Source organism: Vitis vinifera, chromosome 10 (genome assembly GCF_030704535.1).
Source record: "Vitis vinifera cultivar Pinot Noir 40024 chromosome 10, ASM3070453v1".
Taxonomy (NCBI): Eukaryota; Viridiplantae; Streptophyta; class Magnoliopsida; order Vitales; family Vitaceae; genus Vitis; species Vitis vinifera.
The window spans coordinates 20,016,138-20,029,548 of record NC_081814.1 but is presented as its reverse complement, the minus strand read 5'-3'; the positions used below and the strand labels follow the sequence as shown (position 1 = coordinate 20,029,548).

General features: G+C 38.9%; 1 protein-coding gene and 1 long non-coding RNA gene across 3 annotated transcripts; one reads left to right on the top strand and one right to left on the bottom strand.

The window, feature by feature from the left end:
• The first annotated feature begins 956 nt into the window (after nt 1-956).
• LOC109122017 (uncharacterized) lies at nt 957-2,181 on the top strand. Its single transcript, XR_002029405.2, has 2 exons — nt 957-1,742; nt 1,814-2,181. It is a non-coding gene; the product is annotated as an uncharacterized LOC109122017 (long non-coding RNA).
• A 101-nt stretch (nt 2,182-2,282) lies between these two features.
• On the bottom strand, nt 2,283-3,443 carry LOC100854378 (heavy metal-associated isoprenylated plant protein 9). Of its 2 annotated transcripts, XR_009466828.1 has the most exons (3): nt 3,039-3,443; nt 2,435-2,912; nt 2,283-2,349 (listed from the first exon to the last, which is right to left on the bottom strand). XR_009466828.1 is itself a non-coding variant. In XM_059740394.1 (2 exons), exons 1-2 carry the CDS (start codon nt 3,054-3,056, stop codon nt 2,637-2,639), a joined length of 294 nt encoding a protein of 97 aa, XP_059596377.1. In that variant the 5' UTR covers nt 3,057-3,440; the 3' UTR covers nt 2,458-2,636. The 2 variants fall into 2 exon arrangements, 1 of the variants encoding a protein (XP_059596377.1); XM_059740394.1 differs by lacking the exon at nt 2,283-2,349 and having other exon boundaries at nt 2,458-2,912; nt 3,039-3,440.
• Nucleotides 3,444-13,411: the final 9,968 nt, after the last annotated feature.

Genomic DNA, 13,411 nt, shown 5'->3' with positions numbered 1-13,411 from the left:
ACACCTATACGTATTTATCATATCCATGATGCAACACTTCCCTATGCTCCTTAATAAATCACCTTAAAACCATATGGAGGTTTGATAACTTAGTTACTTATTGATATTTGTTTTTTCTTTCTAAATAAACGTTCAAGATTTTTCAAACTTGATCATAATTTTTAAAGTTTTTGAACAAGAGGAAATAATGACATGTATAGATTTTCTTATAATTTTATATTTAACACACCTATATAAGATTTTCAAATCCTTTTTATACCTAAAACCCAAGTAATTTAGTCAATAATTTTGAAAAGATTTCAAAACAAACATACCTAGGATTTATCCCATCAAATTCCAAAAAATAAAAAAATAAAAAGCCAAATTATATATAGTTAGATAGGGTAGGGTAGATCTAGTAATGTCCCCACTCAAATTTCCCATAAAAACATCTATGTATTATATCATCAAATTTCAAAAAAATAAAAATAAAATCTTATATATAGTAATAGATTTTTTAAAATTAAACTGAAAATTTAATTTTTACAACATAAAAAATAATTGCATTTCAAATACCACAAAAAATTTAGATAAAAATAATGTTATAAATTTTAAATAAAACTAAAAAGTAAATTTACTTTATAAATTGAATTTCACTCACCTCTCTCGAGATTGAGTTAAATATCCTTAACCACAATTAATTTAAAATTTCATCAAATATCGTTTTTTATCCTATTTATTTGTTAATTTCATTTTTTTTTCTTTCTTCAAGTTTTGAAAATTTATCACAATTGTATAAAAAAACCAAAAAAATAAAAATTATACTAAAATTTCATAGTACTAACTAATTTTGTCATAATTATTAGCTATAATATAAATAATAATAAATGATCACCTATGCGTATTAAAATGATAGTCTTCTCACCTGTTTATGGTATATGATTTTTTTAAAACATTGGATGATTTTGGCTCACAAACGTGTCTGATTTTAATGCAAATTTAGGAACTTTTTGGCCATTGTGCCTTTATGGTAATTGTCCAGGGTAAAAATGTAAATTTATTGTCAGAACTCAGAAGTGAAGTTAGCTTAGCTCTCATGCAGGTAGGCTCTATTCAGCACAACCTCCAAGAAACGCTCAAGAAAACTGGAAAGCGAGTCGCATATAAACGAGATTTGAGAGACAGCCTCACTCCATGCTTTCCTATCAGTTTCTCGCATTTTCCCGAGAAAATCTCACGTCGTTTCCAAGAAAAAGCCCTACCACCGTATGGTTTCCAACCTCAAGCTGTGATAAGAGATGTTTCCTCCGGCTGACGACCCTCCCGATCTAGGGATCCCACCCAACCGCGGCCCTCTGCCCGTCAGGAGAAACCCTAACTCTAAAGCTAACCCTCGCGTTTGTTCTGGCCATCGACGCAATGCCCAGCCGCAGGGGATTCGGGGGGTCCGAGCTCACCGAGGCTCTCTACGTGGGATTCTTGACGGGTTCTTTTATTTTTACTGCTTTGTTTCGTATCTGTTTCTCGCATTTTACCTAGAAAATCTCACGTCATTTCCAAGGAAAAGCCCTGCCACCGTATCGTTTCCAAACTCAAGCTGTGATAAGAGATGTTTCCTCCGGCTGACGACCCTCCTGATCTAGGGATCCCACCCAACGGCGGCCCTCTGCCCGTCAGGACAAACCCTCGCGTTCGTCCCGGCCATCAACGCAATGCCCGGCCGCAGGGGATTCTGGGGGCCCGAGCTCACCGAGGCGCTCTATGTGAGATTCTTGACGTGTTTTTTTTTTTAATTTTTCATGCTTTGTTTATAGTTGTTCTGATGATCATGCAGAACAAAATCGGCGTGATAGAGCAGGAGTGGTCGTTTCTTGACGGAATTAAGTCTGGGACATCGTTGAAGTTCGGGTAGGAAAGTTTGTTAAGGAGATTTGGAGAGCGGGACTGACTCGATCAGTTGCGGTCAGAAATGAGGATCGGCGTTCGGAGGCCTAGGCTTACTCTTGTGAGTTTTTGCTTTGAGATTATAGAATGTTTGCGTGAGGTATGATTGTTGGTGATTTATTTTACCTAGTCTTTCTGTTTTAGCTGTTGCAATTGGATTGAATTCTTTGTGTTCGATTTGATTCTTCTTCAATTATGTTAGAGAATCCTGTTGTTGTGGGTGTTGCATTTGGGAATCGAATTGCTTGGATTTGAGACTGTTCTGGATTTGTGTGGATTAATATTGATCTGATGAGTGTTGCGATAAAGAATTGGGGTTTATGTATATTAATCTTGATCTGTTTTGGCTGTTGCAATTGGGAGTTGGGCAGCACAGGCCTCACAGTGCATGTTCACATTGAGTTCCACAGTTGTTAATCCACTAACCTGGAGAAAATGGAAAATGCCATCAAATCAGCAGGAGAATTTATTTTATTTTATTTTATTTTTCAAAGTAGTTGCTGCATGAAACCTGTGAACTAACAACTTCTGGCATGGGTTCTCCCTCAGCTTCAGGCAGAGGGGATAAGACTTTAGCTCTTCTCTTGGTTTTCTTCATTATCCTATTGCACACAGCTTGTGGTTCAACTATTCCCTTTATAGTCACCTGGTTTTGAGCCATATCAATCATAACCTCCTTGACTCCTGTAAATGATGACAACAATGACAAAGAATCAGGTAATGAGAGAGCTGTGAGAGAGCTGTGAGTGAGCTATATTCACGTGGACAGGAAGAAAGAGAGAGAGAGAGAGAGAGAGAGCTCTTATTTTCATGAGGGACCTCTCTATCTTCTTGGCACATCCCACACAATGCAAATCTACAAACAAGACAAATGGTAATGGTGGCTTAGGTTCCTCCTTCTGCTCTTCTGGTTTTTCTTCTTTCTTCTCCTCTGCTTTTTCCTCCTTCTTCTCCTCTGCCTCTGGTTTAACTTCAGCTGGAGCTTGTTCCTGCCCAGATAACATTATCAATAAAAGAAATCAATGCAGGACTGAATCATACATAAAAAAATAAGATCCACTGAAAAGAATGAAGTACTCAAGAAACAGAAAAATAATCCTAAAGCCCCATTTCACCTTAGCTTCTTCACCCATTGATTATTCTCTCAAACTGAGAAGGATTCAGTGAAAAATGAGGGAGAGGCCTGAGAAAAGAGAGGAGGCAGCTTTTATACATAGAAGTCGGATTGTAATGGGCGGTGGGTTGTGCAGTTTTTATCATATAAAGCAACCACACTGATTCCAGAGCACATGCAACATCACTAACTGTTCTGGGTACCTATTACTTAACTATTTCTTTTGGAGTTGTTTTCAATCTCCAAGGCTGAGAAGAAGAGAAAGGGGGGGAATAACAACTGGGCAGGGTCGGCAGATTTATAGAGAGAAGAGAGGAGGGCTGATGAAGCCAAGCAAGAGAGAATGATACATATAATTAAGAAGGAAAGCACTCCCATCACCCACCAACTGGTAGATTTTACATTTTTGTTTATAAGGTTCAATGAGAATGTGGTCAAGTGGCAGACATGTGTGACGAGGTATCTAGGCAATCTGGAAGCCAAGTTTGTCCGTAAACTTAGAATGGATCTGGTGTGGGAGACACCACACATCTTCAATGACCAAAACCAAGTAGGTCTATTTTTCTGATTAAATCTAATGAACGACATCCATATTAGAGGAAATGGGTCATTATAAAATGATACCAGAACCAATCCCAAACTCCGATGTGACACTTTTTCTGCTTGACCTCATAAGAAATGTTTGTCTATCTGAGTGGTCATGTAATCATGTGGGATAGAATAAGGATGTTGTGTTTGCATTGGTAGTCATTGTATTTAGTAGAGTTCTTTTTACTATGTAAATATGTTTTAAAGTCGTGAGAGTTTATTAGGCTGCAAGCGGGTAACTCTTTTTATAAATATATTGCCAAAAGTAGCCTTATCATGTCTAGTACTAATAGCCTAGTGCTACATCCTTTCTATACAATTTAGTTGGAAAAGAAGGTATTTTAGTAACTTAGTAGCTGGGGTGAATGAAACTTGGGGATGCTAAAGGGGTTAGGGTTTTGCGTGTAAAGATCTGCATAGTAGAAAGTAGGGATCACATGGGTTGCTGCATTACCATTTAGATCACAAAGCTTAACCCTTTTTTTCCCTTTTTCAATTGCTTTCCCTTGCTGCTCTTTTCGATAATTGGAAAGTTTTTCTGTTAGGCCTCTCTTTCTCATCAAGTGATTAGTTGTTCTTCAACATCAGAATCTCACTACCATATACCAAACTGCAACCTACCCTCTACTTAACCATTTAGATTGACAAGCTACATTTCTCCTCCCCCTCAATCAAATCGAAACCAAAACTGCCCTTCAAAGGAAAATTTGAAAACTCATCCCCACCCTTTTGGTTTCTGGCTTTTGTCTCCAAAGTTTGATAGAGAAACTTACACCAAGAGAAGAAGAAACCCAACTCAATTTAGGTGTCAAACGTGGAAATGACTCAGCATGGGACAGTAACAAGCACCAACCATGAAAAGATTGGTCCAAGATCTCAACCACTAAGAAATCACCGACCAACCTCTCTCACAGCGTCCAGCCAAAAAGAAGTTAAACCCCAAAGCAAATTTCAAATTTGGTTGACCCCATGTAATATAACCTTCTCCCTTTTTGTATAATAAAGATTATACTGATGAGGGATTAGTGGGGTCATAGAGCTATATTGGATGTGCGGTTAGCTGCATCTTGATGCATTTGCTCAGTCTAGTTATTAGGAAAAAGGAATCATACTCAACTGAAGGTTTTTATGGTATAACCATAGGCTTTTAGCTGCTGCTACCTAAAGCCTTTTCTGCTTGGGCTTTATTCCAATTGACAGTGAAATAGCAATGGGCAAGATGGTACTTCTGTGATGAAAGTTGAAGTAAAGGTGTAGGCTCCAAAGCTCCGCCATATGAATCTTAACTGCTTTGAAGCTGGTATACCCCAGAATGGTTAGACTCGTGAGCATACTTTGCTTGCCTTCAGCCCTGGTGTCAAGGAAATAATATGTTGTTACAATGAGATGTATGCAACAACACCAAAGTATTCTAAAGCCAAGATGTTTACAAGATTGGTGGTATTGGCACTGTTCATGTTGGTTGTGTTGAAATAGGCATCCTTAAACTCGGTATGATTGTCACCTTTAGACCGGATGGAGTGCTACTGTGAAGCCCTTGTCCAGAAGCTTGAGGAAAACCAGAAGCAGATGCTCGGAGAATTGCAGAATCTCAGAATTGAGCACTCTACTTGCGTGTTCACAATTTCATCCATGAAGGCCCAAATGGGGACAATGAGTCAAGACATGAATGAGCAGATCTTAAGATTTGCTGAGGATGGACATGACTTGGATTCCCTTAACCAGGAGCTTGAAAGAAGGGCTATTACCTTGTAACCTTAGAAGCAACACGTAAAAAGGCACATCGTCACTCACTATTAAGGATGAGTGCTGCTTGTGCCACTTGGCCATTGGTGGTATGCAGAGAGCTACTGTTACTGCTAAAACTCCTCTTAGAATTAAATCTAAAGAGGTTTCTGAGATGAACTATGATACATCTATGCAAGATAGGGGAAATTCTACACCTACCTCAAGTACTGCTGATGGCCAGAAAAACGCCAAGTCAAAGGAAGGGCCAGACTGGAATCTAGACTTAAAATTCAGGAGTACAGGCAACCTATTAGGTTGTCCCCTGCAGCCTTTAACTACCCCAACTGCGCTGTATCAAGTAAGAATGTTATTAACTGACCAAGAATAAGTTTGGAGTTGAAAGTATGTTTAGAAATCAAATTGTAGGTAGGCACTAAAAGGAAGATCATCCTGGTCTCCAGAAAATCTTGGATGTTATAGATATGCTACTGGCTATTCCTTCAAGCACCCCTCTTGCTAAGGCTCTTGCAGGGTTGCAATTCTTGCTTAGCAGAATCTGGATATTACAAGAAAATGGCTCAAAATTCTCTCTCTCCAATCAACTAGAACCTACTATTCTTTTGACATCCTCATGGAAAATATTTAGTTTGATTGTTGGCCTGCCTTGCTTGATGAAGCTCAGGATCAGTATGAGATTAATGGTGGGAAGTTGTGGTTTCCTTTGTACTCAGTTCTTCAGCATAGGCAATCTGATGATATCACTGCATATAATCATTCAGTTGGTGCCTTTGCTTCTCCAAGTCAAAAGGATGGGAACTTTAAGCCTGTTGTTTTAATAGATGGAGATTGCGAACGGCCCTTGATGTGGCCAAGGGAATGAATTCCTAGCACACAAGCCATCCTACTACTGTACATAGAAATCTAAGTCTCCAAATCTCCTTCTTGATAAAAACTGGGTTGTTAAGGCTTGTGATTTTGAGCTGTTACGTCTGAAGCATCATACTTTCCTACCTTCAAAGTCTCTTTCACTGAAGCGTCTCTCTTTAAATCCTCAAAGCAAGGCAATCGCTTGTAGTCAGAGGACTTTCCCCCATGGTTGCTGATCCTAGACATCCTACTGAATCTACAAGTGCAACAAATGAGTCAGTTCTGAAGGTTGCACTTGATCATGGGAAAGCATCATCCAGCAGCACTATCAACGTTCGCATTGCAGTCTCAATCATAACCCCAGGCCCTCACTTCTGCATGGCCATGCAGGTCCTCCTTCTACGTGCATAAGCTGCTTCCTTTCCCTCCTTTAGATGTGCAGTTCACCATCTCATCTGCCACCTTTTTCTCCTCATGGTGAGCTCCTTTTTTATTTTTGTTTGAATTTACATGCCTTAAATTGGGTTTTCAAACTTTTTTCCACTAAAATAATTATATTTTCTAAAATTTCATCCTTAGGAAAATAAAATTCAGTTTTAATAAACTTCTTGTTGCCATATTCCCTTTTGGCATGCATTCTTTTATTTTTCTTTTTAAAAAAAATAATTTCTTGATTTTCTGATTTTCTTAAATTTTATTAACATGAATAAATTCTGTAGTTCCAAAAGTAATGGAATTCATCCAAATCCCTATGATCCTTTCCCATGATCATTAGGAAAAAAGGAATTTACAGAATTAACTCACGTAGAAATAAATGGGGCCTTGGTGGGGGCTGACATCCATGATATCTTCTTTGTTAGTAATGCAAGTGAATGCATGTTTGATATTAATTGACCTGGATCTGCTTTTTTATGTTGCATATGAGCTATTTTATATATATTGCTATACCCTAATTTTCTATGAGCGCTGTAGACCCATCTTTATGGACCGGCAGGCACTCTTGTTTTATTTTATTTATTTATTTGTCTTTCCTCTCACCACTTTTTGGGCCACCTTTTGTAGTGGAGACATTCTTTGTAGGAGAGGGGGGATATAACACGTTTTTATTTTTTATTTTTTTGGTTGTTGGTTATAGAGAGTGAGGGAGTCCTTCTGCAGTATGGGGGGCAGAGAGAGAGAGAGAGCTGTGAGGGGGGATTCTTCTTTTTTATTCAGGGGGCTGCAGAAGGAGCTGGTTGGAGGAGGAGAGGTTTGTTTGAGGGTAGGGGATTCTGATTTGTTTTAGGAGCCTTGGAGAGGAAAAAAAAAAAAAAAAGAAACCAGCAGAAGAGGAGTCGGAAGGAGTAAGGAGGGATGGCCGGTCTTTGAAGAAGATTGAGGAGGAAGCAATCTTTACTTTGGAGGAAGACTACTCAGGTAAGTTCACTATAGACTCTTAGTTCTCCTTCATATCAGTGTTCTTCTTCCTTCTTGGTTGCCTTTGGGTATCAATTGTTGCATATACCGGTGTAGTAGAGACCGCATGCTGAATCATGTTGATATCTAGGTTGCTTGTGAACTTGATGCTGATTATATGTCTCTTGTTTCCTTGGTTTAGTGTGGGAAAAATTTAATTTAATTTCAACCGCACTGCACCTTGGGACATCATATTTCTATTCTCATTTTTAAGTATGGTCTTGGTTTCTTTCCTCACCATTATTAAGCACATTGATAACTCATGAAATGGTGCTTTGGTTTGATGGGCTTATATGTTTTGTTTTTGTTAACGGTACCTTTGTTCCCCTCCCTGTTTCTGGGAGATTAGTTTGGGTTTGGGGTGAAGGGGAAAGCTGGTTGTATGGATACCGGTGCAACTCATTTAGATGCTCACGTAGCTAAGTTGTAAATTGGGATGGGTCTGCTGTCAATGAGTGCCACACTAAATTAAATTGAGCTCAGTTAAGCCCTGTAAATCCTATATCAAAGGAAGCTTGATTACTAGAAAGGCCACCATCCTCTGTTTGACGCTGTATTATGAAGTTGCTAAAGGGGATGAAATGCTAGTATTTCTCAGAGCAAGGGAAAGAGATATTGTGTCACCTGCTGTTTTTCATGATGAAACAAGCAATTCTTTATGTTGCATGTCAACACTGGGTAAAAGTGATTTCTCTTGCTGTGATATTGAAGTTGATGTCCATAAATCTCAATGCTCCACTGGTGAAGGAGATGGTTCAGTGAGCTTAATTGCTGGGGACTACTAATGATGCTGACAAGAAATTCATTTGTGATGGAAATTCTGACATAATGCTCAACGATTGCCTAGATTGTGATTTTGGTAGAGAATGACTGTTTCAAAAGATGGCATGGAAATTGCCACAGATACAATGAATGTAAATTCTGAAACTTCTTCGGCTGGAAATGCACGAAAGCTTATTTTGAGATGCATGTGAGGAAGAATAAGCATGGTTCCACCAGAGATGCATGAAACTGTGTTGTAAGTTAGCTTTTTTGTTGAGAAACAAAATGCAGGGGCATGGTTCCACCTGTTTTGTTGAAAACGATTGCTTGGTGAGGAAGAATTTACACATTGGGAGTCCTTAATGTTGCAGAAAACACTAGAGTCAATGTCTGATGTAACCTATCGCCTGAGATGTGAAACAAACTGCATAGAGGATGAAAACCAATGGTACTGCTAAAGCTAACAGTACTCCTGCAGCTAAAGACTGTATTTAGACAACTCATATGGACAAATATACCGACTCAGTGACATCCATTTGGTGTTGAATCCCACAATGTTCCTTCCAGTTTGCTTCCTTCCACACAGTCATCTAAGAGGAATATGGAAACTCCTTTGTTGGCCCCACAAGAGTTAAATGATCAAAATTCCCAAAAGGGGGCCCCGGGGGGGGGGGGGGGGGAGACCCTCTATTTCATCTTCTTAGCACATGTTTTATTAAGTGTTCATAAAGTACTTTATGTAAATTCCCTAGTGACCCATTGCTACTCATATCGCCTATCTTCTTCGATCCATCTTGGAGACTTTGATTCAGGGATTTATCGGGCCCCTCATTGTGTCCTTGGCAGCCCCCCGAGTTTAGTTGAGGTTTTCTTCACTTAGGTGCACTTTAGGTTAGATTCCACTTAGTTCGCCCTAAGTCACTTAGGCACTTTTAGACTCACTTTTTGCATGGTTCGCATAGTTGCATGACCTGCATAGTTTGTATAGTTGACATGTGCTTGATCTATTTACTTATTTATTAACAGTTTCACTTAGCTTTTTTTTTTGTTTTTTTTAATATATATATATATATATAGAAAATAGCATGGAATTGACTGTTTTCCCTTATTTATTTATTTTGTTTTATTTTATTCATATATTGCCAGATCTCTACCTCTTATTTTTATTTTGGTATTCATTGTTTCACAAGGAAGTTTGGGCTGCCTATTAACTCTCACTAAGACACGTGCACTCAAAGAAGGCAAGCAAAATATTTTTGGAGGGAAAATGAGATCAACTTGGCTGCATAAGAATTAGACAGAGAATAAACTTTCCAAAATGGAAAACACACAAAAAGATAGAAGGGGTGCAGGAGAATTTTTTGGAGGGTCTTCGTGAAAAGAAAAAGAACTCGTGTTCATTGGTCTTTTGAAGGTTTTGAAGATAGTTTAAAGCCGAGCAATTGGAGTGCAGATTGCCAGGTATGTTCCCTGAGATTTTGTTATTGTTGTTTACGTTTTACTGCTCTTGATTCTCTGGTTGTTTCTGAGAATTTATTCTTGCTGTTTGGAGTGGACGCTAAGGGCCACAGTTTGTTTTGTTAAGACTGGTTGCTTGCATATTTACACTATTTTAGTTTTCTTTTCTTATTTTTTTTTTTTTTGTCTTTGGTTCCTTCTGAAAGTAATTTGAATATGGGTCCATCTTTGAACTTGATGCTAGAAGCCATGCCCCTGTTTTTGTTCAAATCTTATTTAGAATCACTCCCCTATTCTAAGCTCATGGATTGAAGCATAAAATTGTGGCTTTTGTTGGTTTGTTTTTCTTCCACTTTTTGTTTTCCTCTATTTCTGGTCCACATCCCAACAAGTTCCACTCCCGGTCTTCAAAATTTGCTCTTTGTTTTGAAATTGAAAACTGAAGATTGTGTGAAGGGAAACTTTCTTTTTCTGCACGAGAAGAATGTATTGGGAACTCTTATAGAAGATGTGTCAGAATCATCAGATGACACAGATGCCATCACAAGAAGGCTATCAATTCTCATTTGAGTTCCTGACCAGTGTTTCTTGAAATATGTTTGACTTCATTGAAAAGCTTAAAATATTTCTGAAGGGTATTGAGATGACTGAGAAACATAGTTTTTTTTTTCAGAAAGTTTGGTGTGGAAAAGTTTGATCCAGCAAGTGAGCAATTTGATCTTCTTAGACATAATGTGGTATTCCAAATACCAGATCTTTCTAAGCCTTTTGATACTGTTGATGTGGTTCTAAAGACTGCGAACCAGATGCAGCCTGGATCATTTAACTTCAGTAATGGTTCTAAACAGTTCTACAGAGGGATACATGAATCAGAAAGCAAGGAAAATGACTTGACAGCCTATGTAAACAACTAGTTTCGAGAGATGGCAATATTGGGAGCATTGAAAAGAAGTTCCTTTGCAGTTGAGGATTCTCCTTCTTCAACAGATATAACAGGGTTGTTGTCTTTTGCATGAACATCATCAACTCCAGGTATGAGGTGGAAGAAAAATTTAAAAAGGTGTAGGAGAGTGACTTGGATGATGGAAGGAAAAGCATAGTAGAAGGGAGAGAAGAAAAGCTAGAGAGGAAAGAGGGCTGACCAGGCATTCTAGAGCAAGGAAGAAAATCAGAGAGCAAGAGAGAAGAAGAGTAGAACAGAAGAGACGGTTCATAGGGTTTTTGGCTAGTCTTGGGAGTAGGAGCAGCAAGCCTGAAGCCCACCACACCTTGCTGCAGAGGAGACTTTCAGGTATGGCTGTTATGGGTTTCCCGCTTATGTCATCTTTCATGCTTCTCCCACCCCTTTCCCAAATGATTTTTACATTGCTTGTTGGGTTGTTATGGATTGGTTATTGTTGCGTTAATCTTTCTTTTCTCTGGTTCCATTAAGGAAATATTTGACTATGCTTCGGTTTACTGTTTCATACTTGAAGAGCTTGCTGCATTTTGTGCTTTTCTTTTAAGACATTTGCCATGGATTAGCCCACTGATTATTAAACCCATGGATAAAATAATGAAATGGGTTCAGCATATTTGGTGAATGTTTTATGCCCTGCTCCTTTTCCTTGTCTTTTGCTCTTTCCCTGTATTCCTCTGTTTCCAGTTCCTTTGAGTAAGTTTGAGATGTCATTATTGGGAGGCTTGCTCTTGGCAAGTATTGAGGTTGATCCTGTTATGGATATCTGCATAAAGCCACTAGAAGGATGGAAGATCAGTGTAGTTACATAGTATATATGCTCTAGATTGTGGGATTTGAAATCTGTGCTGCTGCATTGCTGGGGATACTGACACAGGGCATAATACCTTTGAGAACGGAAATCTAAAAGTTTCAGACTTTGAATGAGCGCTTTTGCGGAACCTAAACGCCAAGATGATTGGTTTCACACAACTAAAAGGCACACACCAGGAGCTTCAAGTTCAGAATCTTGACTATGCCATTTCCTATGACCCCTTCCTCCATTCCTTACCTTTCTTCATTCAAGCACTAGCTTCTGGAAGATACCCAAGTCATAATATGTTCCCTTCTGTGCTAAAATCATGCACTTTGATGAAAAACTTGAGTTTCAGTGGTGCATAGAAATTTTGTGATTCCGAGATGATCAGTGGAATTCTTGAACAAAGGAGATGTTGTGGGAGATGGTAACATATGTTTTCCAGCTTGGTTATAGATTGTTAAATGTGAAGCACAGTTAAAATCTGATCCTGGATGACCGGTAGTAGCGGGATGGCAAAGCTGGTGGCAATCCAACATTGACTCTTTCCACAAACACAAATATCTTTCACCAACAAAGACCTCCCCATGTGCATATGATCCATGCATGCATGACCACCCAAAGCCTTCTGATGAAATCCTTCTTCATCAAATCCAAATCCTAAGCATCCAACCCCTTTTCAACGAAACAATAGCTAAACTTGAAGTTGAATTGAGCCGCCCTGGAAAGCTAATTGTTGCTGATGTTGAAGGAAAGTTATGCATGATCATGGAAATCCCTCAAGTCTTTGATCAGACCAATAAAGAGCCTCTTGATGATGTGTACCTGGTGTTGGAAGTATCTTCGAAAACAGAGTTCCTGACATTCCCTAGAGGTAAGTGAGCAGTGATCAAAATATCTCTGAAGATCAAAATCTTGGATAGTCACCATGGAAGCATTCTGAATGCATTCAACTGCCATGTGGTTATTATCTGAGTTGGCATTGACAGCCACGGAGCTGCTCTGCATGCAGTGTAGAAAGGTGTATTGATTGGCACCAGCGATCCTTACAAAAGAGCGGCACGCAATCCACCAGAAAAGGAAGTCATGATCATAACAGTGGAAAAGACCAACCATGTTTCTTAAATGAAGAAGATTTGCACCTCAGCTATCAGCTTCTGTTTGTGGAAAACTGAGGATAAACCCCAAGCAGCCTGAATATTAAGAAAAACATAAGCACTTTGAAATTTTACAGTGGGGATATTGAAATAAGGTCTTTGCTAGAACCTGAAATGGTGGGAGTCATGACACTGCTACTGTTATTGGTTGTGGGAGGAACATTAGTGGGTTGCTGAAGCATGCAATTTGGAACTCCCATGCTCATGTTGATTCCATGAAGAAACAACTTGGTTTCGTATGGCATTAGCAATGCAACCTACAGAAAAGAATATTTGAACTGAGATTCCAAGCTGCAATGACTATGCTCCGATCTCTACATGTGAAGAAGTATCTCTCGAAGTCGGTTGACTCTATTATCTCGAGATAATTGTTTGAAAGGATGCACCTTTTTGTTGGAACATACACACAAGTACAACATCTGGGATAGGTTGTAGTCCAAGGTTGATTCAATTGATGGATTGTCTTCAAGTAGCCAAGGCTTGGAGAAGGAAAGTATTTTGGTGGGTATGACAGATCAATCCTATTTGGCTGGTGTAGAGAAACTAATGACAGAGCTGTCATTCTTATTAATGAGCCAACTCTAGCGTTTATGAAGGTACGGATT